Raw genomic sequence first — 22,384 nt, 5'->3', positions numbered from 1 at the left:
GGCCCTGAGGTGAGAGTGTGCCTGGTATGTTAGAGGAACAGTCAGGAGGCCAGTGTGGCTGGACAGGTATGAGATTAGAGAGGTGACTGGGGGCAGATTGTAGTAGAACTTACAGCAAGACTTGGCTTGAGTCTTAGAGACGGAGCCATTTGAAGATTTTGAGCAGAGGAATAACATGAGCTGAACAGGATCCCTTCAGTGGCAGTGTTGGGAATGTTGATAGTGGGGCTGTGTGGAAGAAGGAAGGGGCCAGGTAGGAGGTTACAGTAATAATCCTGGTGAGAGAGGATCGAGCCAGGCAGTGGCACTAGAGCTGATAACAAGTGGCTGCTTTGAGACTGCTTTGAAAATAAATCCCATGGGATTTTTTGAGGGATTGGATGTGGGGGCTGAGAGAAGGGGAGGCAAAGATAACTCCCAGGTCTTCTGCCTGAGCTGAGGGGAGGTGGTGGTGACGTGGGCTGCGATGAGGAAGGTTTGGTTGGGATAAGTTGGAGCTGCTGTTTGGACATCCTAGTGGACCCTTCAGACCTGCAGTTGGGCTTGTGGGTCTGACTTAAGGAGGAAAAGTTTGGAGCTTGAAGAATCATGCAGTGAGAATCATCAAGGTTTAGATGGGCCTTGAAGCCAAGGTGGGCTCAGCATGGTAGTGCAAGGGGGAAAAGACAGAGGCCTGAGCCCTGGGGCACACTGGCATTTGGAGATGGTGGGGGAGGAGGAATCACCAAAGGAAAAGAAGAAGGCACAGCCAGGAAGGAGGAAGAGAACCAGGGCAGTGTGGGTCCGAAAAGGCAAGAGGAGAACATATTTTTGGGAGAACAGGGTGATCAACTATGTCAAATGCTGCCAATAACCTAAGACAAGGTTTGAGAACTGACTTCTGGATTTGCACTGAACTGGTCACGTAGGACCACTATCGAGTCCCTTTGGACAAATACTGGGAAGAAGGCGGCCCCTCCGAGAGACCCGGCTATGCAGGCATACAAAAGCGAGACCCCTCAGTGTAAAGGGAAAGGTGTTTCTCTCTTGGCCACAGGTAACTTTGCAGCAGGCACACAGCATGGTGAGAGGGCAGCAGGCTGGATTTCAGCTCTCTCCACCCCTTTGCACTGGGGGGGCCTTGTGCAGTGCCCAACCTGGACATCTGTGCCCAGCAGCTGTGCTGGTGACCTTGATGAGTGGTGTTGGTGGAGTGAGTGTGGAGAGAGGATGAGAGTTGGCTTGGAGTGTGCTCATGAGGGAATGGTAGAAGAACTGGAGAGCATGCACAGCTTTTTAAGGAGCTTTGTTGTAGCGGGCCGAAGAAAAGAGGACAGTGACTAGAAGGGGCTACAGCGATGAGTGGAATCTGCCAAGTGAGGGTGGGCGAAGGGGAAGACATCCAAGTCAGGGGACCCACGTATGCAAAGTGAGGTCATTAGGAGTGGTTGGGATGTAGCGGAATCCTAGAATGTCACATTTGAGGTGGGAGGTATCAGGAGAGGATGCTGGACTGGTGGGCTTAAGCCTCTGTCTTGGGGGCGGGGTTGGAGCACAGCTAGACATACAGTAGGTGCTCATTGAGTGCCCTGGGATTTCTTGGGGAATCCCTTTCCAGTCTCTCCTCCAGGCCTCAGTCTCCCAGCTGGCAGATGGGAGAATTGGATGTTTCCAGTGTTCTCTGAGCCAGGGCTAGACCTGAATGCCTTCCCCCCAGTTGATAGGTCTCAGGTCCTGGCCTCTTCTCCTCCTTGGATGCCACACTTTGTCCAGGCTGAGGAAGAGCAGGAGGCCCTGAGGCTGGAGGTCAGGTAGAGGCCTCGCAGTGGCAGAGGCTGTGGTGGGCTGGGTGGGCCGGGAAGTGCGTCTCCTGCCCCATCCAGCCTTTAGGAGCTGCCTTCCTGAGACTCCCTCTCAGGAGGAGAGGGAGAAGTTGCTGATTCTTCCTTCCTAGAGGGATGTCAGGGAATACAGAGCATTTTGGCTGCTGGTTGGGGGGATGCTGACCTTGTTCTCTTTCAAGGTAAAAATGGCTACAAGGAATAATAATAGTAGCTCTCTCTCCATGCACATGGCACCCAAAGTGCTCTCTCACTCAGAGCCCACCTGGGGCCTTGTGACTGTCCCTTGTAGCCCTTTGAGCTAGTCCCACCGGACATGGGAAAATGAGGCTCTGGGAGGGGATACAGCTGCCCATGGCCATGCAGCCAGGAAGCAGCCGTGGGCAGACTAGAGCCTGGGTTTCCTGTCTCCGGCCAGCTCGTGCCCCTGCAGCAGGCGTCCAGAGTTTGGAATGTTGGGGAGCAGATCCCGCCCAGGGATGAGGTTCTGGTACCGATCTGGCCCAGATCAAGTGCAGAGACAGCGGGACCCTCCCTCTGTTTTCTCTTTTCACATGTAGTTATTAAGCCATACAGCGTATGAAGTGCTGGGGGTGCACTGTGAACGAGGCAGACCTGTGTTCAAGGGGCTCAGCGTCTGTTTCGGTAGACAGAGACGAAATAATCCAACCCATGAGTTGTTGATGTCCAGTCTCTCAGTTGTGTCTGACTCTGCAACCCTGTGGACTGCAGCATGCCGGGTTCCCTGTCCTTCACTATCTCCTGAAAGTTTCTCACTTTCTCTTAACATATGTTTCTTTGCATGAGAAATAGAGACAGTGATGTCTGTACTGCAAAACCACTGGGAGGGGTAGGTGGGGAGTCGCACAGGCAGCACCTGGATCGCAGTGCAGTGTCCCACAGGCAGTGGCCAGTGACGCATCAACATGCTGTGGTTGTTCGAAGTCATGTCCCGCTCTTTGTGACCCCATGAACTGCAGCCCGCCAGGCTTCCCTCTTAACTGCTCAGCTGTGTCTATAGGGTCAGACCTCCTGGCTTATGCTTTTGGAGTCTTAAGTTTCCTCATCTGTCAAATAGGTTTGTAGGACTGTTTTGAGGGTGAACTCTAACACGTGGAAAGCATTTGGTATGGACACTGGAACATGGGAGATGCAGTTAATAGCAGAAGTGTCACCAGGGTGGATGAAACCTCAGCTCCAGCTGTACCCCAGATGAAGCAGGAGGAGACTGGTCGCTGCTCAGACCCTGTGCCTCTAGTTGCTGGAAGGAGGGATTTGAGCATTGGGTAGGAGTTCGTGGAGCACAGCGGGATCAAGGCCTGATGGAGCAGAGGGTGGAATATTGCAAAGATGTGGAGGTGGGAAGGAGCTGGGTGTAATGAACAGTCCTTGGGGGCTGGAGTGGAAGGAGAAGGGTGGAGAGTGGCTTCCTGTGGTAGGGCTGGACTATAATCTGATCTCCCCTCTCTGTGGCACGGGGTCTGCTCACCCTCCCTGGCTTCTCACAGCTCCTGTCTCCCCAGATCCCTGTGTGTGGGTCCTTTATCACCCCTCTGAGAAGTGGAATCTTGCTCTGTAGGAGGCTCACAGCCAGCATGTTCTTTTTAGTGTGTAGCCCAAGCACAATTCTGTCAACCACCTCCTCAGAGCTAGGGTCCTGGGCTGGGGGAGGGCTCCCCGGTGGTGACTAGCAGCGTCTATGGGGCAGCACTGGGCTCCTGATTGGCACTGAGACTGCACTCCTCGCTTTCCCCCCACCCCGATCTCTCCCTTTTGTTCCTCTCTCCTGCACCCCTCCTCACTGCATTCCTTCCAGCTTTGTCTGGAGCCCCCTTCTTACCCCCATAGCCCAGGTCTGTCCGTCCCTCTGTCTGTCCCAGTAGGTCTGGAGGTAGGTAGGAAGGGCTCAGCCTCCCTCTCTCTGGGATCTTCCACCTTGGTTCCTGCCCTCCTCCTTCCTCTCTGTCCTTTGGGTCTCCCTGGGCATCTGTGTGTGTGTGTGTGTGTGTGTGTGTGTGTGCGCGCGCGCGCGCGTGCGTGCGCGTGTGTGTTGGGGGATGTGGAGGGCAAGAAGTCAGACCACAGACCAGGGGGGAGGGCAAGGACCCGCTCCCTCCTTCACCTCGAGGAGGGTGGATCCCGAGGGCTCAGGGTCTGGGGCTCTAGGGTCCGGCTGAGCGGGCTGGTTGGGTCTGGCCGCCTGGCCGGGTCTTAGAGGACCGCCGGAGCTGCCTGGGCTCGGAGGGGGGCCGGAACCTCGCAGTGCTCCCCTCCCCCACTTTCTTAAAGGGCCGGCGCGGGCTGGTGCGGGACGGGTCTGGCCGGCCCTTCTCAGCGGCAGGTCGGGTTGCGCGATCCGGCCCTCAGTGCAGAGAGGCGGGCAGGCGGGCGGGCGTCCTGGGTGGCCGCCGTCGCCTCGCGGATCCGTTCCTCCCGCCCCCCGCCCGCAGTGCCCCCGCCCTTCCCCGCCCTTCCCGCTCCTCCCTCCCTCCTTCTCTCCTTCCTTCCCTCCCTCCTGCCGTCCGTCCCCCCCATCTCTGCTCTGCTTCTCCACAGCCGCGGCTCCGACACCTGAACGGGTAGCAGCGAGCGCGGGAGCCCCGACAGGCGGTGGCGGAGCGGGACGGCCGGTCCACTGTGGCCTCCTCATGGCCCCGCCGTGAGAGGCTGGACCCAGCGACCGGGAGCAGGAGCGGTGAGTGGGGCCGCGCGGGGCCACCTTGTCCCCAGGGCCGGCGTGTTCCCGGACCCCGCCCCTCCCGAAGCCGGGCTGGGGGCCGGGAGGGGCTGCTGCGGTTGGGGGGCTGCATGCTGGGTGGCAGCGCCGCCCTCCGCCCTCCGTGCCCGCCTGGGTCTGCTAACAAAGCTACATTGCGAGATCAATTCCGTGGCGGCTGGAGCATCCGAAGGATACGGTTGTCATGGAGATGGGGCCGAAAGAGGAAGCCCGGGATGGCAGAGTCTGGGCCAGGGAGAGAGGGCACGGCTAGAGAGCCCCAGGCCAGCCTGCAGGGAGGATTAGGGCCGGCAGCCCAATTGTCCCCTGGTGCCCCCTCCCCATTTGTCTAATCTGAGTGTATATGTGTACCTTGATGGGGTGCCAGTGGGAGCTTGGTGGCCAGGGACCTGGGGTGTTCAATGCCAGGCCTGCTGGCAGCCACCTTTACCACGGAGCAGCTTTGAGGATTTATTTCTGTTTCCAGTTTCCCAACTTTGACAGCCTGGCTTGGCGGCCAGGCCTCAGCGGCTCCCAGCTCTGCCGCTGGAGCAAGGCTTGTATGGGGGCGTGGCAGGCAGCATCGGGCAAAGCCAGGAGGCACATAATGGCTATGGCAGCTGCAGGGAAGGAGGGGTCCTCCGAGTCCCTGGTGGGGCTGGGGTGGGGCAGGGAGTCCAGATGTGGGGACCCTCTGCCGGATGCACACCCCCCACGCACACACCCAGAAGGACGTATTCTAACTCTTGCTGTCCCTGGAGGACCTGGGGGCTCCCTGAGTTAGAACTGGGGGCATTGTCTCTGCACCAGTCCAGGGGCCTGCTGCTTCAGCCCATCCCTTCACCTTAGGGCCATCATGGGGGGCCCTGGGAGAGAACTGGGGCCATCAGCCATAATGGAAGTGGGTCTGAGAATTCCTGGCAAGCTCAGGATAAACCAGGCTGAACTCGATGAGTGGGTGAATGAGGAGCAAGGAGAGGGCTCAGAGCTTGGCCAGGGTGAGTGGGCAGCCTGGGCTTGGGGAGAGGCATTTGGACTTTCCTGGGTTTTCCAGCTCCTTCTTTCAGACCTTGGAAACAAGAGCTGCTTAATGGAGGATACTCAGACAGCTCAAAGTAGAGTGGGGAAGGGGCATTGGGATCACCTCCAAGCCTAGTCTGTTGCCCTGGGCAGATATAGTCATTTCCCACCCCTTCCTTGAGAGGTTAGAAATACCACCTCCCAGCGACACTGCAAATTCTATGACCTGTGACCTCTGAATCAGCAAAGTGGGCCAGACGCCCTCTTTACTCACCTCACATCTCTCACGCCACGCCCACTTCCCCTCTCACGAGCCCCCTTTCCCCAGTCTGTGGTGAGAGACAGTGCCTTCTGAATGGGGCTACTGCAGAGTTTGGTCCTGGTGGAAACAGGGCAGGTCCCCAGGTCATGGCTGAACCAGAGGGTTCCACACAGTGGGATGAGTGGGTGGATGGTGACCCAGCTCAAGAGAGGAGATTGACTGGAAAGCCCTTGGAAGGCCTCCCTTGCTGGTGCCTTTGCAGTGGGGGACTGAAGCCACAGTGCTTGGGTGGCTTGCCCCTTATAGTCCCAGGAGTGTGCTGTGGCAGCCCGAGGGGCTTCCCTCCTGCTGCTTGTCCAGGTCTGACAGCTACGGGTGTGTGCTCCCCAGCTGATCTGACCCTGAGTGTTTCCTGAAGTGGGGGGTGGAGCAGTTAGCTGGAAACAAGGACTTGCTGCTGCTCTTGACAGGACTGAGAGAGGGGTGGGGGGACATGGTGTCACCCAGCTTCCATACTCGTGCATGGCCACGGTGCTCGATACTCTTGTACACAGGGAAGCATGCCCATTGTTTTTGTTCAGTGGATACTTAGGCTCAGGAGGGCTTCCCAAGTGGCTCCGATGGTAAAAAATCTGCCTGCAGTTCAGGAGACCTGGGTTTGATCCCTGGGTTGGGAAGATCCCCTGGAGAAGGGAAAAGCTACCCACTCCAATATTCTTGCCTAGAGAATTCCATGGACAGAGGAGCCTGGTGAGCTATAGTCATGGGGTCGCAAAGAGTCAGCTCAGGAAAAGTTGCTTGTTCCAAGTTACCTAGTTAGTAAGTGACAGAATCAGGATCTGCACTTGGGCGGAACTGATGGCTCAATGGGTAGGGATTCTGCCTGCAATGCAGGAGACACACGAGATGTGGGTTTGATCCCTGGATGGGGAAGTGGTACCCTACTCCAGTATTCTTACCTGGAAAATCCCATGGACAGAGGAGCCTGGCAGGCTACAGTTCATGGGGTTGCACAGAGTCAAAACCGGCTGAGCACAAGGTACACAGAACCGTTTGAAGTTGGGACTTCTGTCCCCAGTCCTCCTCTTCTTCCTTGGAGATGCAAGTTAGGAGGGTGGTGGGACTGAACACCTTCCATTCTGGAGCGAGGAGGTGAATTTGGAGAAAACTGAGGCACTCAGCAGGGGTCTTCTAGAGAGCCAGGATCGAGGCATTCCTGTCCCGGACGACGTTGGCTTGCAGGAGAATGACACTGCCTCTCGCGACAGACGATGCTATAGACATTCTGTGCCAGATGGTCTTTTCCAGGAAAATCTGTTTTGAGCGGCATCTTATGTCTGGGCTCCATATTTAGCCTGGCTCCTCACACAGGAGGATACACTCAGACTGTTGCCCCTTGGGGTTTTTTTTGGGGGGGTGGGCCTGGGCCAGACCCAGCTCCTTGCTATGGCTCAGGTAGAGGTGGGTTAGGGCCCCTGCTCTGGATAGCCTTGCCCCAGCTGAGGGCTGCCCTGCTGGTCTCCCTGGGCCCTGGTTGCTTCCCACAGGGCCTGTCCTTCTAAGCTGGTGTACCCATATGTTAGCTTGACCTCGTTAGGGGGTGAGTCTCTCCAGGACTGTGTCTGCTTGGCCCGGGAGACTCCAGCGTCCGGGCCGGGCCCGCGCCCAGTGTGCAGGCTGCTGCGTGAGAACTGCCCTTTCCTGTGACCCCTGTGCCTCCACACCCAGCCCTGGGCTCCCCTCTTTAGAGTGTGCCCCTCCAGTTCCTTCCTCCCCCGTAACTTTTTGTCTTGTCACACCTAATCATACAGTGGACACTCACTGTATGAATATATATATACACCCATATATACATACCTTTTGCCTAGAGACCCCCATTTGTCAGTTATTGACATTTTGCCCACATTTGTTTCTCTCTCTGAAACTTCTGAAAGTAAGTTGCAGATATCATAGCACTTTAGCTTGAAGTACTCAGTATAAATTTCCTGCAATGAGGACATTTTTCTACAGTACATAATATTGTTGTTTAGTTGCTAAGTTGTGTCCAACTCTTGTGCAGCCCCATCGACTGTAGTCCCCCACGATCCTCTGTCCATGGGATTTCCCAGGCAAGAATACTGGAGTGGGTTGCCATTTCCTTCTCCAGGGGATCTTCGCGACCCAGAGACTGAAGCTGTGTCTTCTGCATTGGCAGGTGGATTCTTTACCTCTGAGCCACCAGGGAAGCCCAGTACATAATGACTATACTGTTAATCATATCCAAGAAATTTTAATGATGCAACCTAAACTCATATAATTCCATATTCAAATCTCTCTAGTTGTCCCTGTAATGTCCTTTATAGGTTAAAAAAATTTTTTTTGATAAAGGATGGCACATTGCATTTAGTTATGTCTCTTTAGTCTCTCTTAACCTAGAACAATTGTCTGCTTTTTTTTTTAAGTCTCTTATGACAGTGTCAGTTTTAAAGAGCCCCGGTCAGTGTTAATGTGGAATGCCCCACATTCTGGATCTGTCTTACTGCTTCCTCATGAGTAGATTCAGGTTAAGCCTTTTGGGGTAAGAATGTCCCATAGGTGATGTCGTGTCCTTCTCATTGCCTCCCATCAGGAGGCACTTGTCATTAGCTGCGCTATAATAGTGGTGCTCAGTTAGGTCACTTGGCTAAGGAGTCCCTTTGTTTCAATTCTGTTCCTCCTTCTTCCTTACCTCCAGAAGCTTCATCCACCTGGTCATCTGCATTCAGACCATATGCTGGAGAAGGGTGCTTAGGCAGATGCTGACGGGGCCTTCAGGGAGTTCACAGCCTCAGGGGTGTGGATGGGATGAGCTGCCACTCAGGGCAGGTGCTGTCAGAGTGGGGAAGAAGCCCCGAAAAAGCAGCGAGGGGCACAGGCTGGGGGGACAGTGGAGAGCCTAGGGGAGGAGACAGGAAGAAAGGGGGTGGGGCCCGGACCACCGCTGGCCTAGAATGTGGGCTGACAGCTGGCCCTTTCCCCAGGGTACCACGAGCTACTGAAGGGTTTTAAAGAGTGGAGCAAGGAGGCAGATGTGAGTGGTTGGAGAGGCACTTTGCAGAGGCTGGCGTGGCTGGCAGGGCTGGCGTGGTGATAAAGATGGGAAGGAGGCCCTGATGTGGTCCAGCACAAGATGCTGGTGTACTGGTTTGAGGCTGCAGTGTGCATGGGGGGCGGTTGGGGGGGTAGGGATTTGTGTGATGGCCCTGCTGGAGTGGGGAGGGGGTGGAAAAGGGATGGAGTAAGGAGAGATTAAGAGGCAGAGTGATGAGCACTGGTGTTGGTCAGGGAGCAGTCACAGGATGGCTTAGGGAGGGTGTGCAGAATGCTGTTTTCAGTGTGTGAGGTCTGAGGTATTTTCCAGGTCAAAGGAACAGTGTGTGGAGAGCTCACCAGGTTGTGGTGGCCACCTGGGACCACCCTCTTAGGAGCTTGTTTGGGATGAGGGCGGAGGGAAGGCCACACACAGCCTGCAACAGGGGGCGGATAGTGGGGCTCTCAGGCACCAGCAGGGGTGGGCCTTTGAGGGGGGACAGGGCCGGCTCAGAGGCAGCTGCCAGTATGAAAGTCAGGATGAACACTGCCTTGCAGGCCCCCCAAGTCCCTTACTTCATTTTGCTTCTTCATACTTGTTGGCAGAGCCCCCACCCTGGTTAAATCCAGTGTCTGGTCTGCCCTCCACCCTCTGCGCTGCTGAATGGGGCTAAGAAAATCCACTGCCTGACTGGTCTCACTTTTAGTTCAAATCCATGAACTTCAAGTGGGTCCTTAGCACTGCTGCGCAGTCCCGCATGGGTCCAGGCCCACCCCCTCACTCCCTACCTGGTAGCTATTTCACTCTTTCTGTCCTGCCTTCAGCCCTAGCCTCTCTCCTGCAGTCCACTCTCAAAGCACAGGACTTTGCCTCCTACTTCTTTGAGAAAGCAAAAGCAGCTGGACTGCCAGTGCTGTGTTCACCCATCTGTGGGCCGCTGCACCCGTGGGTCTGCCTTTCCCCATCCCTGGGGGTGAAGGATCCCTGCTCCTGGTTGAGGACACCCTCTGTTGTGCAAGAGATCCCGTCCCCTTGTGGAGCAGAGGGGGTGCTATAATGTGGGGGGCCCACACTGCTCCAGCAAATGCCCCCTCCTGCTTTATAGGTTCCCCCTCTACTAGATCATTCCATCAGCAGATATCTTGTTATTGTTTTTCCTGTCTTAAAAGATGACTCCCATTTTCTTCAGCCAGCTATCCCTGCATCTTTGTGCTCCCCTTTACAGCAAAACACCCCAGAAAGGTTGTCCACTGACTGCTCTTCTTGGGGTCACCAGTGAGCTCTGTGTTGCTGTATGCAATGGCCTCAGTCCTCATCTGTAGCATCTGACACCTTCAGTCTCTCCCTCTTCCCTGAAATGCATTCCTTGACCTTCAGAACATCCATTGTCCTGTTTCCCACTGACCTCCTTCTCTCCCACTGCCACCTTATAACATTGGAGTGCCCGGGACTCAGCCCTTGAGTGAATGCTCTTCCTCATTTGCATTCACTCTTGAGTTGACATCATCCAGTCCTGTGGCTTTACACACTGCCTGTGTGCTCTCAGCTCCCAGATTTGTATCCCAAATCTTGATCTCTCTCCTGAGCTCCAATAGCTCACTCAGCATCTTGGCCGCCATGTCTGCTGGACACCTCAAACACAACTTTTCCAAAGCTGAGCTCCTTTTTCCTGATCTTCCTTCCCAAACTTGCTCCATCCAGTCTTCTCCATCTCAGAAATGGTGCCTCCATCCTTCCAGGTGCTCAGGTTCCAAACACTGGTGTCATTCCTGACTTCTCTTTTTATCTCCTACCCTGTGGACTGTCCATCAAGAGGTGAGGCTTATACCAGCCCCTAAGTCTCCCATCAGTGGGCTATGGCTGAATAGGAGGGTCAGTTTCAGAGATGGGGACAGGCAGGCAATCGTGCAATGGCCCAACACAGACCCTGTGCTGAAGCCTGAAGCAGAGACAGGAGAGGGGAGGGGAAGAGGAGGGAAGGAGGGGAAGAGGGTACTCGGCAAGGGAGGGGTTAAGCAGCATGACATAATCAGGAGGTTGGAAGAGGGTGAGGAGGAAGATCTCAGGGCAGAAGGCAGAGAAGAGGCAGGGTAGATAAAGAACAACATGAGGCTCTGGAGGGTGTGGGGTAAGTGAAAATTGGGCAGGGAGAAGGGAGTATGACGTTTCTTGGTTATCTCTTCTGGCTGTTGAATTAGACTGAGGGGAAGTTGCTCAGAGTTTGAGCCCCTGGAGTCTGCCCCGACCCAGGCTTTTTAGCCAAGGCAGGACTTGTTGGGAGGACTTGCCCTTGGTCAGTTCACTGTAGCTTTTGGGGTTCAACTCTCAGTCTACAAGCTCATGGCTCAAATGTGACTCAAGAAGCAGAGTGAGTCCCAGGTGCCAACTGAAGTTCCAGGAAGACAGGCAGCAGCCAACTTAACCAGAGCAGCCTTGTCCTCTGTTGCCCCTCGTAACTGAGGGCTCGCCCTGCAGGGAAAGTTGGCTGAGGGCAGAGTCACCACCTATAAACCTGATTCGAGGTTTGACAGCAGGCGCTGTGAAGTTCATCAGTGTTGAGGGCTCTCCAGCCAGCATGCAGATGTATGCAAATGCTAAACAAATGAAGGTGCCAAGTGGCCGGAGGGTACAGAGTGAAGTAAGCTGGGGGATGTCAAAGAATGACCTTTGCAGAGATGGGCCCGGGGGCTCCTAAAGTCCCAGCAGGCTGTGGGGCACATGCAAATAAGATGCAAATGTACACTAGCTCTAGGAACCTCTGCTTGCTGACCATGGGAAAGGAGGCCTTTTAGACCCCCACGACCAAAGGCAAAGCTGGTTCCCCAGGGGCCAGGCTGAGAGGAGGAAAGCTGGGTGGTGCTGGGCTCCTGGTTAATCCCAGATTGACATCATCTGTAGGGGATGGGCGCCTTTTAAGGGAGGTCCAGGCCTCTGGCCCTTGCCCTGTACCCAATGTGGCTTTTGTGCCTTGAGATGGAAAGATTGGAGGGAGCCTGGCCTGGGGCCAGGACTGTAGGGTCCTCACCTGCCTCAGGAAAGGGAGGGGCACCCTCTCTGTCCCACCCTCCTGGTCCCCACAGGAGCCATTCCCCTGCTTTCACCCTCAGGCTGAGTCTCTGATGCTGCTGCCTCAGTACCAGGCTGCCCAGGGCAGATGTCTGCTGGGACCCCTAGGTGTCCTGGATTGCTCTCCTGTGCATTCCATCCCCAGCATGGGCAGCCAGCTTGCTTCCCTGCAGACCTGAGAGATGGTTCTGGAAGAGCAGTAGCTGCTGCCCGTCCCTGAGCACTTGTGCCCGACTCTGAGCTGAGCCTTGCTCCCACAGCATCTCCTCTGTCTCCCCTACAACCTTGAGAGGCGGATGCTGTTAGCACTCCACCGCCCGTGTTGCTGCGGAGGGGTCTGAGGCTCAGAGAGGTGGGCAACTGTCCCGAGGTCACACAGCTTGTGGGATTTGAAGCTAGGTCTGTCTAACTGCAGGGTTAGGGCGCTGACCCACCCTCCTGGACTGTTCCATCTGAGGCACTTGTTGCTGCACAAGGTGGTCCAAGCTGAGAAGACCAGGTGAGTAGAGGGATTAGGGTCACTTTGGGGAATAGAAGCAGGGCAGTTCTCAAGACTCCTGGCTAGACATGCCTATCCTGGACACCTATCCTGCCCTGGGCAGATAGATCATAGAGGAAGCACACGCCTAGCTGACCTGTGCCTAGGAGTGTGCTCATAGCTTTGGGGTGACAGCAAGGTCCAGGCCTCCACACTGCTCAGCTGGCAGAAGTTATGGGGAAGCGCGGTGAGCTGTGTGATCCAGGGGCCCACCTCCCTGGTGCCTGTGCTGTCAGCAGCTCAGCAGGTTCTCTTGGAGGCCTGGAGCACACAGAGCTGGGCCGGCCCAGGCCCTGTGAGTGGTATGGGGTGCAGCTAGCTGGCCAAGGTCTGTTCTGAGCACTTACAACACACCTGCCCTTTTCACTGAGTACCTTACTTAACAATCCTTGTGTGTTTGTGTGTGTGTGAAGATTCCAGCTTATGTGCTGAAATCTGGATGAACTGGGGAGTCAGTTAGTGTCACACAAATTTGGGGGAAGGGCAGTGGAACCACTGGGGGTGTTCAGCTTGGGTTCCCAAGAGGCAGAGAATAAAGCTGAGAATAAAAGTTTTCCAGCTTTTTTTCCTTTTCTTGCAAGCAGCCTTCATGAAACTGAGTGGATGGTGTCAGAGGTGGAAGGTCCTTGGGGATTGTCCAGGTTGGGGTTCATGCCCAGTTTCTATGGGTGGGCTGTAGGGGTCCACGAGACTCTCAACACACACACAAATGTTGTGCATTGTGTGAGTCTGCCTGGAGCAAGATCCAGAGCTCCATCAGATGCTCAAGGAGGTCTCAGGCTTAGAAATGGTTGGGAATCTTGATGCACACAGGGAAATGAGGCCAGAAAAGGGTTTCCTTTGCTCAAGCTCCCCTAGCACCCTGAAGGGCAACACCTGAGTGCCTGGCTCCCAGCCCTGCTCTCTGGGACACTGTGATCACTGTTGCCGCTGCACTGACATTCCAGAATGATTTTCTCTGCTCCCGGTCCCCATATATACCCTGCCTTGGACATCCCACCCACTCTTAGATTTGGCTTGTCCTGGGTAGTACTCAGCACCACAGGTCCTCTATCCCAGCTCAGCCTCATGTTCTTCCATTTCTATTAAGTGGGCCTGTACTCCCCCATCTCCTCCCAAATCCACTCAGCTGCCTGATGTGGCTGTGGTCACTGTGGGTGCCTGTCTCCCCAACCCCCTGCTCTAGCATGAAGCACTGGGTTGTCCCTTCCCTGCCCTGGCTTCTCCTAGAGGAGAATGGTTTCAATGCCACCTGCCCAGTGATGTAGGTCTAACTGCCCTAGACCTTGCCCCAGGCCCGTGGACTCCTCATCCCACCTCACATCCCACTGGGGGACCACCTTTTGAGTGGCTGCTGCCTCCCTCCGTGTGTGTTTTTGTGTCTAAGTGTGTGTGTGGACGTGTGTTTGTGCCCACCAATGGGGTACTGTATGCTTGCTCACAGACATGCACAGGCGCCTGCACCTTTGCGTCTGCCCTCTGTCTTATAGAACATATTGGGCCCTCCAGCCCTTTTCTTGAGCTTCCCACATTCCCTGGCTTGGGTCCCAGCATGGAAGGCACTTTATAAAGTTATCCCTTTGACAGTCCCGTGTCATTCTAAGCAGACACCAGCCTTGTCACTTTCCACCTTTGTGACCCTGAGCATGGTCCTCAACCTCTCAGCCTCTGCCTACAGTGGGGATGATGGTAATCTCTAGGTTTTCATTTGCCAAATATTTAAAAAGTGACCACTGTTTCCCAGGCCCTGTTCTAGGCTCTGGGGGAGACAGCAGTGAACGTGACCTAGTCCCCACCCTCACTGAACTCACCAGCTAGTGAGGGAGACGGGCAGAAAATAAGGAAACAAATGGAAAATGGAGTTTCAGGTCTGCTAAGTGGTGCTTAGCAGACACAGTGCTCTGTGAAGAAATGTGAAAGAGTGCTCGGTAATCAGGGAGGACCTCTCTGAAGAGACAGCGTTGGAGTTAAGCCCTGAGTGACAGAGAGGCAGTCATTTAAAGATCTAGGGAAGGAGCATTCTAGGCCAAGGGTACAGCTGGTGCAAAGGCCCTGAGGTGGGAATGAGCTCAGGGAGCAGAAAGAAGGCCAGTGTGGCTGCTGGGGTGGGGGATGGGCCGAGGGCCGTGAACCAGCTCAGGCAGAGCCTTTTTAGGCCATGCTGAGGAGGCCAGATCGGCCATGGGAGCCAATGGGGTTACCAGTGAGGGAAGGGGTGTGATGTAATTTGTGTTTTCACAACTCGCTCCACCTGCCATGGGGGAAGTGGGAAGGGGGCTAGGGTTGTCGTAGGAACACCTGAGACCTGGCCCAGCCACAGTTCCATTACCATCCTGGGTCCCATCTTGGTTGGAGCTGAAAAAGAGGATGCTCAGCCCAAGGTTATCCCAAGGGCAGTCCACAGAGCCACCGCCTGGAGTGGGTCCTGGTTCTGGCTGAGGGAGGAGGCAGGGGATGTAGCCATTGCCAGCCTGTCATTTGCCGGCATCTCCTTGGGATGGGTGCCCTGTGACCCAGCTGTCCTCCCATCCCCTGCTCTTGCCGGCAGGGCTGGAAGTGGGCAGGGCCACTGCTTTGGGTAGATGCTTCTGGTGGAGGATTTGAGCCTGTGATCTCATGGGAGGGTCTGGGAAATGGGGGCTCATCCTGTACTCCCAGCCCATCTGGGTGCAGAGAGAGGCTGCTCTTGAGTCTCAAGGCAGCTACTCGCCCTGTGACTTCAGGCAAACTTTTTCCTGGTTCCATGCCTCAGTCTCCCCATATGTCAAATGCGGTAGTAGAGAGAGTGGGCTGTAGCTGCCTTTCTCCTTGACCTCTGTAGTGTGTTTGTTCTTCCTTGGATCTCAGCCCTCTCAGCACTCACGACCTTAAGTTTTCCCACCAGCCCTGGGGAAGGAGAGTGGAGGTGATGCCCCCCATCTGCAGATGGATTCATAAAGATCATAAAGGTCAGACAGGACAGTGATGAGTCCCAGGGCACATGGTGATTCAGAGCAAGGATCTGGGGCATCATTTTACATTCTGCTCAGAAGACCCCCCCCTGTATGCACCCCTCCTTGGGTCCAGCAAGAGAGGGGGGTCCTGGCTCAGCTCTTTCTGGGCTCAGTTGGCCTTTAGCCGAGGCAAGGACTCTGGGCCCCTGCCCAAAGTGTAGCTCAATGTGCCCCTTGTCTGTCCACCCCAGAAGCTGAGGACACGGCCCCATGCCCAGTGTTGGCAGAACCTCCATCACGCTGTCAGCTGTAGGAGGACATGGCAGGGCAGGTAGGGCTGGAGCCAGCCTGAGGCAGCTGCTGGGTGTTGGGGGTGACCTGGGGCCTCCCAAGAGGTCCTTGATTTGTCCACAACCCTGGCTTTGGGGCTGGTGTAGACTGAGCTCCAGGGGAAGCCACTTATGCTCTCAAATGTCAGGCTTCCCTGGGAGCCCAGGCAGAGCCCCAGCCAAAGGGGAGGCACTGCGCCCTGCTGGGCTCAGCTTCCCTGTGTGGCTATGGGAACCTGAGGGATCCTGGTGGAATTGGGTTGATGCTCTATGCCCCAGATCCAGTGCTCACCCATGCCTGTGGGCTAGAAAGCAGACCAGAGGACCAGAACTCAGGCAGCAGGCCCATAGACTTCGTCATCCCTCCTCTTTCCTTTCTAAATGCTTCCCTCCCTGCAAGGAGTCTCAGCTGAGGAGATGACCTCCTGTTCTCCCTCCTTGAGAACACAACCTGAGGGAATGGATTGAAATAGCCGCTGCAGCAAGGGATTTAGGGCAGACCAGAAAGAATCCCTCACTCAGTGCCAAGCCCCTTGGGGTCCCCAGCGTCCTAGGATCAGGGCCCAGATAGTCTGGGGCTTGGCTTGTCACATTTTTTTTTTTTTTTGAAGTCTGTGGAAGTTTTCTTTTTTTAGAGTAAAAATCTTCTGCTCATACAGTCTTCAAAACTCTAGGAGGCGACACTCAGGGGTGGGTGGGCTGAGGGCCCAGATCCCCCATCACTCCTACTCTCTTCTGCTCCATGTTTGAAAACCAAGGAGCACATGAACCTTAAGTGGTCCTGTGGTGACAAACCTCCCTCCAATTGCTCAGGAGCCCCCAGAGTAGACTCACCTTCCTCTCCAGGCTCATCTCTATGCGGGAAGTTTCTCCTGGAGTCCAACACAGTGTTTCCTAAACTTGCCATATGATAAGAGTAACAGGTCACTATACCCATTCTCCAGAGACTCTGATTCAGGAGGCCTGGGGGAGGGCCTGTATTTAACAAATCCCTCCAGGTGATGACCAGGTGAGTGTAGGAAGTGTGGGCCTTCCTTAAATCCCTGTTGCTGTACCCGCAGCTTGTTCTGCAGCTCAGAAGGCTGACCAGTCATTCTCCTCCACCAGCCTTTCCTGAACCCCCAGCACCTCTTCTCCAGAGGAGAGTGGGGGTGCTGGGGGAAGCTGAGGCCTGAAGAGAGGTGGAAGGGAGTTCTTGGGAGGGACTGGTCTGTGTCCTTGCTGGCAGAGGTCACTGGGGGTGGGGTGGGGCAGAAATGGCCACAGACAGAGAGGGCCGAGGCACACAGCCCATCACTCTGCCCTCCCACCTGAGATTGGGCAGGAGGCCTCTGGGAAACTGAACTGGTTCTGATGTGTTTAGAAAGGGATGGGGTGGAGGTGGCAGGTAAAATGAGTCTCCTCGTTTTACAGAGGAGAAACAGACCCAGAGCAGGCAGAGGGAAGGAGGTGTTGGCTTGGCGGGAGCAGTGAGGGGTCCCAACCTGGACCCTCACGAGGTCACACAGTGAGTTGGGCTCCCCTGGAGGGCCCCATGGCAGCCTCCTCACGAGTCCTTCTTCAAGTCTGGGTGAGCTCTGGGGGCCAAGTGTCGAAGGGAACCCCAGCGCCCCCGCCGCCCCCTCTCCAGTTCCCTCTGGCACAGCCAGAGTGTTGGGCACTGCGTGGTGGAGGAAGCCCTGATCTCGGTTGAGTCTCCCGGGTGGCGCCGCCCCCGCTCAGCACCCTGGACAGCACCTCGTTCTGCGCCTCAGGATAGCCTCCTCCGGGCCTCGCTTTGGCTTCTCTGGGGTGGCCTCTATTCTGATTGACGTCCTTGCCTCCTTTCTTAACTCTCCCTGTAAAGGCAGACCGTAATCCAGAGCTCTCCATGCACCACTTCTCTGGATCCTGGAGCCAGGGTGAGGGAACATGGAAAGAGGCAAAGTGGCTGCCTGCTGTTGGCCTGGGGTTTTGTCCCCTCACTCACCAGCAGGAAGGAAGTGGTCTTGGAGGAGTCTTGGACATTTCCCTAGTCCTGCCCAGCCCAGATCTCCCTTAGAGGTTTTGGTGAATTCTGAAGGATTTGGCAGAGATACATAAGAGGTAACAGGGAAGGTAGGATTGGGGCACAGTGGTGGCTGGGGGTCAGGGGAGAGGTGAGTGGGGCTGGCCTGAGCAAGGCAGTGAGACTCAGACTCCTCCAGGACTCTAGCTAAGACGTCCTGGGAAGATCATCTGGGCCCACCTCTTCGTCCTCAGGCAGGCTGCCTGGTGCTGGTTCTACTGGGCATTGAACTCCCAGCACCTGTTCTTTCTGATCCACCCCGTTCTCTCTCCATCTGCTGCCAGGTCTAAAGGAGTCCTTAGAGCGGCCAGCCGGGGGAGAGGCAGTGGCTGCCATGGATGAGGATACGCTTCTGTCCGCACTGCCTGGGGAAGATGGTGCCACCTGGGACCCCAGCCTGGAACCCGAGGAGGAACCTGGGGTCCAGAATGGAATGGCATCCAGTGAGGACCTGAACAGTAGCCACACCAACCTGGGGGATGCAATGAGGGGCACCCTGGCAGGCACCGAGGGGCATACAAAAGGCCTGGACATGGCCCTCCATGGCCTCAGCCTTGGCCTCTCCCTCACCAATGGCCTCGCCCTGGGGCCAGACTCAAACATTCTGGAACACTCTATAGAGCCCAGCCCCTGGAGGGCTGGTGGGCTGGCCGAGGGGGACAATGCCTCCAGGAGCCTCTGTCCAGACACTGAGGATCCTCCACTGGGGTAAGTAGGAGTCTCGGAATGGGGGTCACCACATTTGCTCCAGTGCTGCATGGCCTGGGCCTTGCCACTTAGCCTTTCTGATTCTTGTTTTCCTCATACATGAAATGGGAATTTGATGTCCCTGTTTTGGGAGGATAGAGCTATAAGAGAGATTTCAAAGGCCAACATGCCTGTTGTGTCCCCACTCTCAGTTCCCCTAATCACCAGGGGCTGTTTCTTTTAAAAAGTTTAAAAACTTTTTTCTTTTCTTTTTCTTTTCCATTATTGCTTATTACAGATATTGACTGCAGTTCTCTGTGCTATGCAACAGGATGTTGTTTGTCCATTCTATATATAATGATTTGCACCTGTCATCCCAAACTCTGAGCCCATCCCTTCCTCACCTCCCCTTCCACCATGGGCTGTTTCTATGTAGAGCTGGAGGGCCACACTCCCTCCATCCCAGGCTGAGGATCAGAGTTCCAAAATGCCTTGATGCAGGAGGTCATCTGGCCCATCCTTCTGCTTCCTGGAGATGAGAATCTCCCAATTCCACAACTGACCTAAAGAGAGTAGGCTTTGTAGATTAATCTCTGTCAGCTATTCCTCCTTGAGTGCCATCCGGGAATTCGACAAGGAACTCCTACTTATTGGAGTAAGTCCTACTTCCTGGAGTTACAGCCCCATTTCTATAATCTCCAGCTGCAGGTGGAGCGGGTTGGCATCTTAGAGGTCCCAGTTAGACAAGGCGGGTAGGGATGGTTCAGGGGAATGTTTAGAAGCCCCCAAGGTGAGCTGAGAAAAGAAAGCATATAGGTTTAGTGTGCTGCAGGGGCTTCCCTGGTGGCGCTAGTGGTAAAGAACCAGCCTGCCAGTGCAGGAGATATAAGAGACACAGGTTCAATCCCTGGGTGGGGAAGAGCCCTTGGAATAGCGGATGGCAACCCACTCCAGTATTCTTGCCTTGAGAATTCCATGGACAGAGGAGGCTGGCGGGCTATGGTCCATAGGGTTGCAAAGAGTCGGACACAACTGAAGGGACTTAGCATGCATACACTGCTATAGGCCCTGCTCTGGGCAGGAAGTGTGTAAGAGGTGTGTGAGCACGTGTGTGGGGGACATGCATGTGTATGCTTGGCCTGTGTACTGATGCGTGCACAACAGATGCGTGCACGACAGATGTGAGCCTGTCGGTTTGCCTGGCCTGTGCATTAGGGGCACATTTGGGTGTGCACGTGGATGCATGTGTCACGTGCATCCTAGCTGGAGTCACACACTCCTAGCTGGAGTGTGTCTAGGTCTCCAAGACAGGGTCAGATGCCTGCATGCACTGGGCATGCCATATGAGGGTTTCCACCTGGGCAGGACCTGGTGTGGTGTGGGGCCTCGTGAGGTGCAGGCAGGGGGCTGGGGTTCTTGGAACTGCTGTTTGTGTTTAGGTGGTATAGTTTTGGAGGCTGGCTGAAGGTGGGGCAGATGGGAGTCTGGAGACTGGGCTAATGGTCTTCAAGCCCCTATCAAAACTGCCCTCCAAGTGTGCTCATGTGCATGAAAGGGTGGGGTATGTGGGAGAACCATTCATGGTTCTGACATGGGATGAGCCCCCAAGGGCAGGACTCTACCTTATTGTTCTAGGACCCCATACGGGCCTGTCAGAGAGAGCTGCTGGGCAGATTTGGGGTGTCTGCTCTGGCGGCCAGGGCAGTGGCCCTTCTCTTCCCTCCTGTCCTCCCAGAGGTCAGTAGAGGCAGCTTCCACCCCCGCCCCCTGCTGGGCAGCCTACTTGTGACCCAGTGTGACACTTTCCCCTACTTCCTTTTCTAAATGAGGCTTCCCTCTCAACTCCTGTGGGACTGGAGTGGGTGATGGCTGTGGTCTCAGATTTTCACTCTCAGGTCAGTATTTCTCCAGGAAGCATGCAGGAATCAAATCTCAGGCATGGTGCGGGGGCTGCGGTGTCCAAGGAGTGCCTGGAGGGGGTGGGGCACTGCTTCATCCTCCAAATACGACTCCGTCTCTGTGAGGCCCCAGGGGTTGGGGGATAAGCAGGACATGGGCGGATCCTCCAGGGAACCAGGGTGTGCTTCTTTGCACATGGTGGGCCCTTATTTATCTGAAATGGGCCGGGCTCAGCCTGCTTCTTCCTCTTGCTTTTTCTTCCTCTCTCTCGGTCTCTCTCTCTTTATCTGTTACTCTCTGTCTCTCTGATTCTGTCTCTGTTTTCTGTGTTGTTTGTATCTCTTTTCTGCCCATTCTTGTCTCTCTTATTTCTCTTTTCTTCTCTTTCTCTCCTTGTCTCTGTTTTGATCTCTTTTGGTCCTCTTCCTCGCCTGACTTCCCTGCTTACTTGCGCATCTCCCCAGTGGGTAGGAGGCCTCGCTTCATCTATGTGTGTCTCTCTCTTTTAGGTTCTGGGGATACATCAGTGAACAGAATATACAGAAACTCCTACTTTCACGGAGCTTATAGTCTAGTGAGGAGACAGATAATAAATCATAAAAATAATAGATACTTACATAGTATGTTGGAAGGGGGCAAGTACCTTGGAAAAAATGAAGTAAGAAAGAGGGACTGGGGGAGGCAGTAGGTCCCAGTTATAAATAGGGCAGTCAGGGTGAGAAAGGGATGTGGAAGGGAGGCTCCAGCTTGAGGGAAGTGCACTCTAGGCAGAGGAAACCACTGGTGCAAGAGCCTCTCTCGGGGGCAGCACAAGGCATGGCGTAGGCAGCGGAGTGGGCCTCCAGGCTGACAGGCATCTGCTCATTCACCCAGCGCACCATTCGGCAAGGCTTAGAGGATTTCCTATGTGCTGGCTGCTCCCTGGCCTTGTGTGTGGTGGGGGAAACAGGTGTGAATAGGGGAATAAACAGAAGGCGACAGGCTGAGCGGGGCTAGGAGGAGATAAAGGGGCACCCTGAGGATAGGCACTAATGAGGGCCCCTGTGGTGGGTGGTCTGGGCCTGCCTCCCTCAGTCTCTCTGTGGAGGTGACATTCAGCAAGGCCTGGGCAGCCGAGCTAAGAACCACCCAGGCTGTGGGACAGCAAAATTGTGACCCAGCGAGACACTAGCTGTGATGGGGAGCCTGGAAGGAGGAGCCCCTCCCCCTTTCCTGGGCCAGGCAGGAGTGAGAGTCTCACACTCATTCATTTAGATGAATGATGCCTACTGGGGGCCAGGCCTGGTGGGCACTGGGGGAGGGCAGGACCATGCCTGTCCTTTCAAGCTGTACCCTAGTACCCAGCCCAGCATCTGGCACCTGTGTTCAGTAGGGGTTGGCTGAGAGAATAAACAGGACACGATCCTGCCGGCTCCCCACACCCAGGGAACTCCCGGACGTGGATTGGTGCCATCCTAGCACCTGTAAGGGGCCATCTGGCAGGACGGTGACTGGTCTGCGCATCCCACAGGCTGGGTGGCCCCGGAGAGCCAGATGTGCGCGATGGCTTCAGCGCCACGTTTGAGAAGATTGTGGAGTCGGAGCTGCTGCGGGGCACCCAGTACAGCAGCCTGGACTCCTTGGACATGCTGAGCCTCACGGACGAGAGCGACAGCTGCGTCAGCTTCGAGGCCCCTCTCACGCCCCTCATCCAGCAGCGGGCCCGGGACAGCCCTGAGCTAGGCGCGGGCTTGGGCACTGGGGACATGGGGTCTGAGGGGGACATGGGAGCAGCCGGTGGCGGTGGGGTGCTTGGCAGCCCCCTGCGGCGCTCCATCTCTGGCAGCCGCTCCGAGAATGTCCTGAGCCGCCTGTCTCTCATGGCGGTGCCCAACGGCTTCCATGAAGACGGACCCCTGGGCCCACGCGGGGACGAGGAGGACGATGAGGAGGAGGAGGAGGAGGAGGAGGACACGGACAAGCTGCTGAACTCGGCCAGGTGAGGCAGGGCCCAGGCTGGGAGCTGAGAACACAGAGGA

General features: G+C 55.6%; 1 protein-coding gene across 3 annotated transcripts in view; it reads left to right on the top strand.

Annotated features, from left to right (window-relative positions):
• The window catches only part of PSD2 (pleckstrin and Sec7 domain containing 2), a 72,777-nt gene that overhangs the window by 15,076 nt on the left and 35,317 nt on the right, over positions 1-22,384 (top strand). For 2 of the 3 annotated variants that reach the window (XM_018050299.1, XM_018050300.1), the window contains exons 2-4: positions 4,377-4,515; positions 18,065-18,488; positions 21,877-22,344. In XM_018050299.1, the coding sequence (XP_017905788.1) occupies positions 18,115-18,488; positions 21,877-22,344 (842 nt within the window). In that variant the 5' untranslated portion in view covers positions 4,377-4,515; positions 18,065-18,114. Of the gene's footprint in view, positions 1-4,300; positions 4,516-18,064; positions 18,489-21,876; positions 22,345-22,384 lie in introns of those variants that run through there. The other variant, XM_018050301.1, reaches the window with a different exon arrangement.

Source organism: Capra hircus, chromosome 7, assembly GCF_001704415.2.
Source record: "Capra hircus breed San Clemente chromosome 7, ASM170441v1, whole genome shotgun sequence".
Classification (NCBI taxonomy): Eukaryota; Metazoa; Chordata; class Mammalia; order Artiodactyla; family Bovidae; genus Capra; species Capra hircus.
This window is presented reverse-complemented; position numbering and strand designations above follow the sequence as displayed.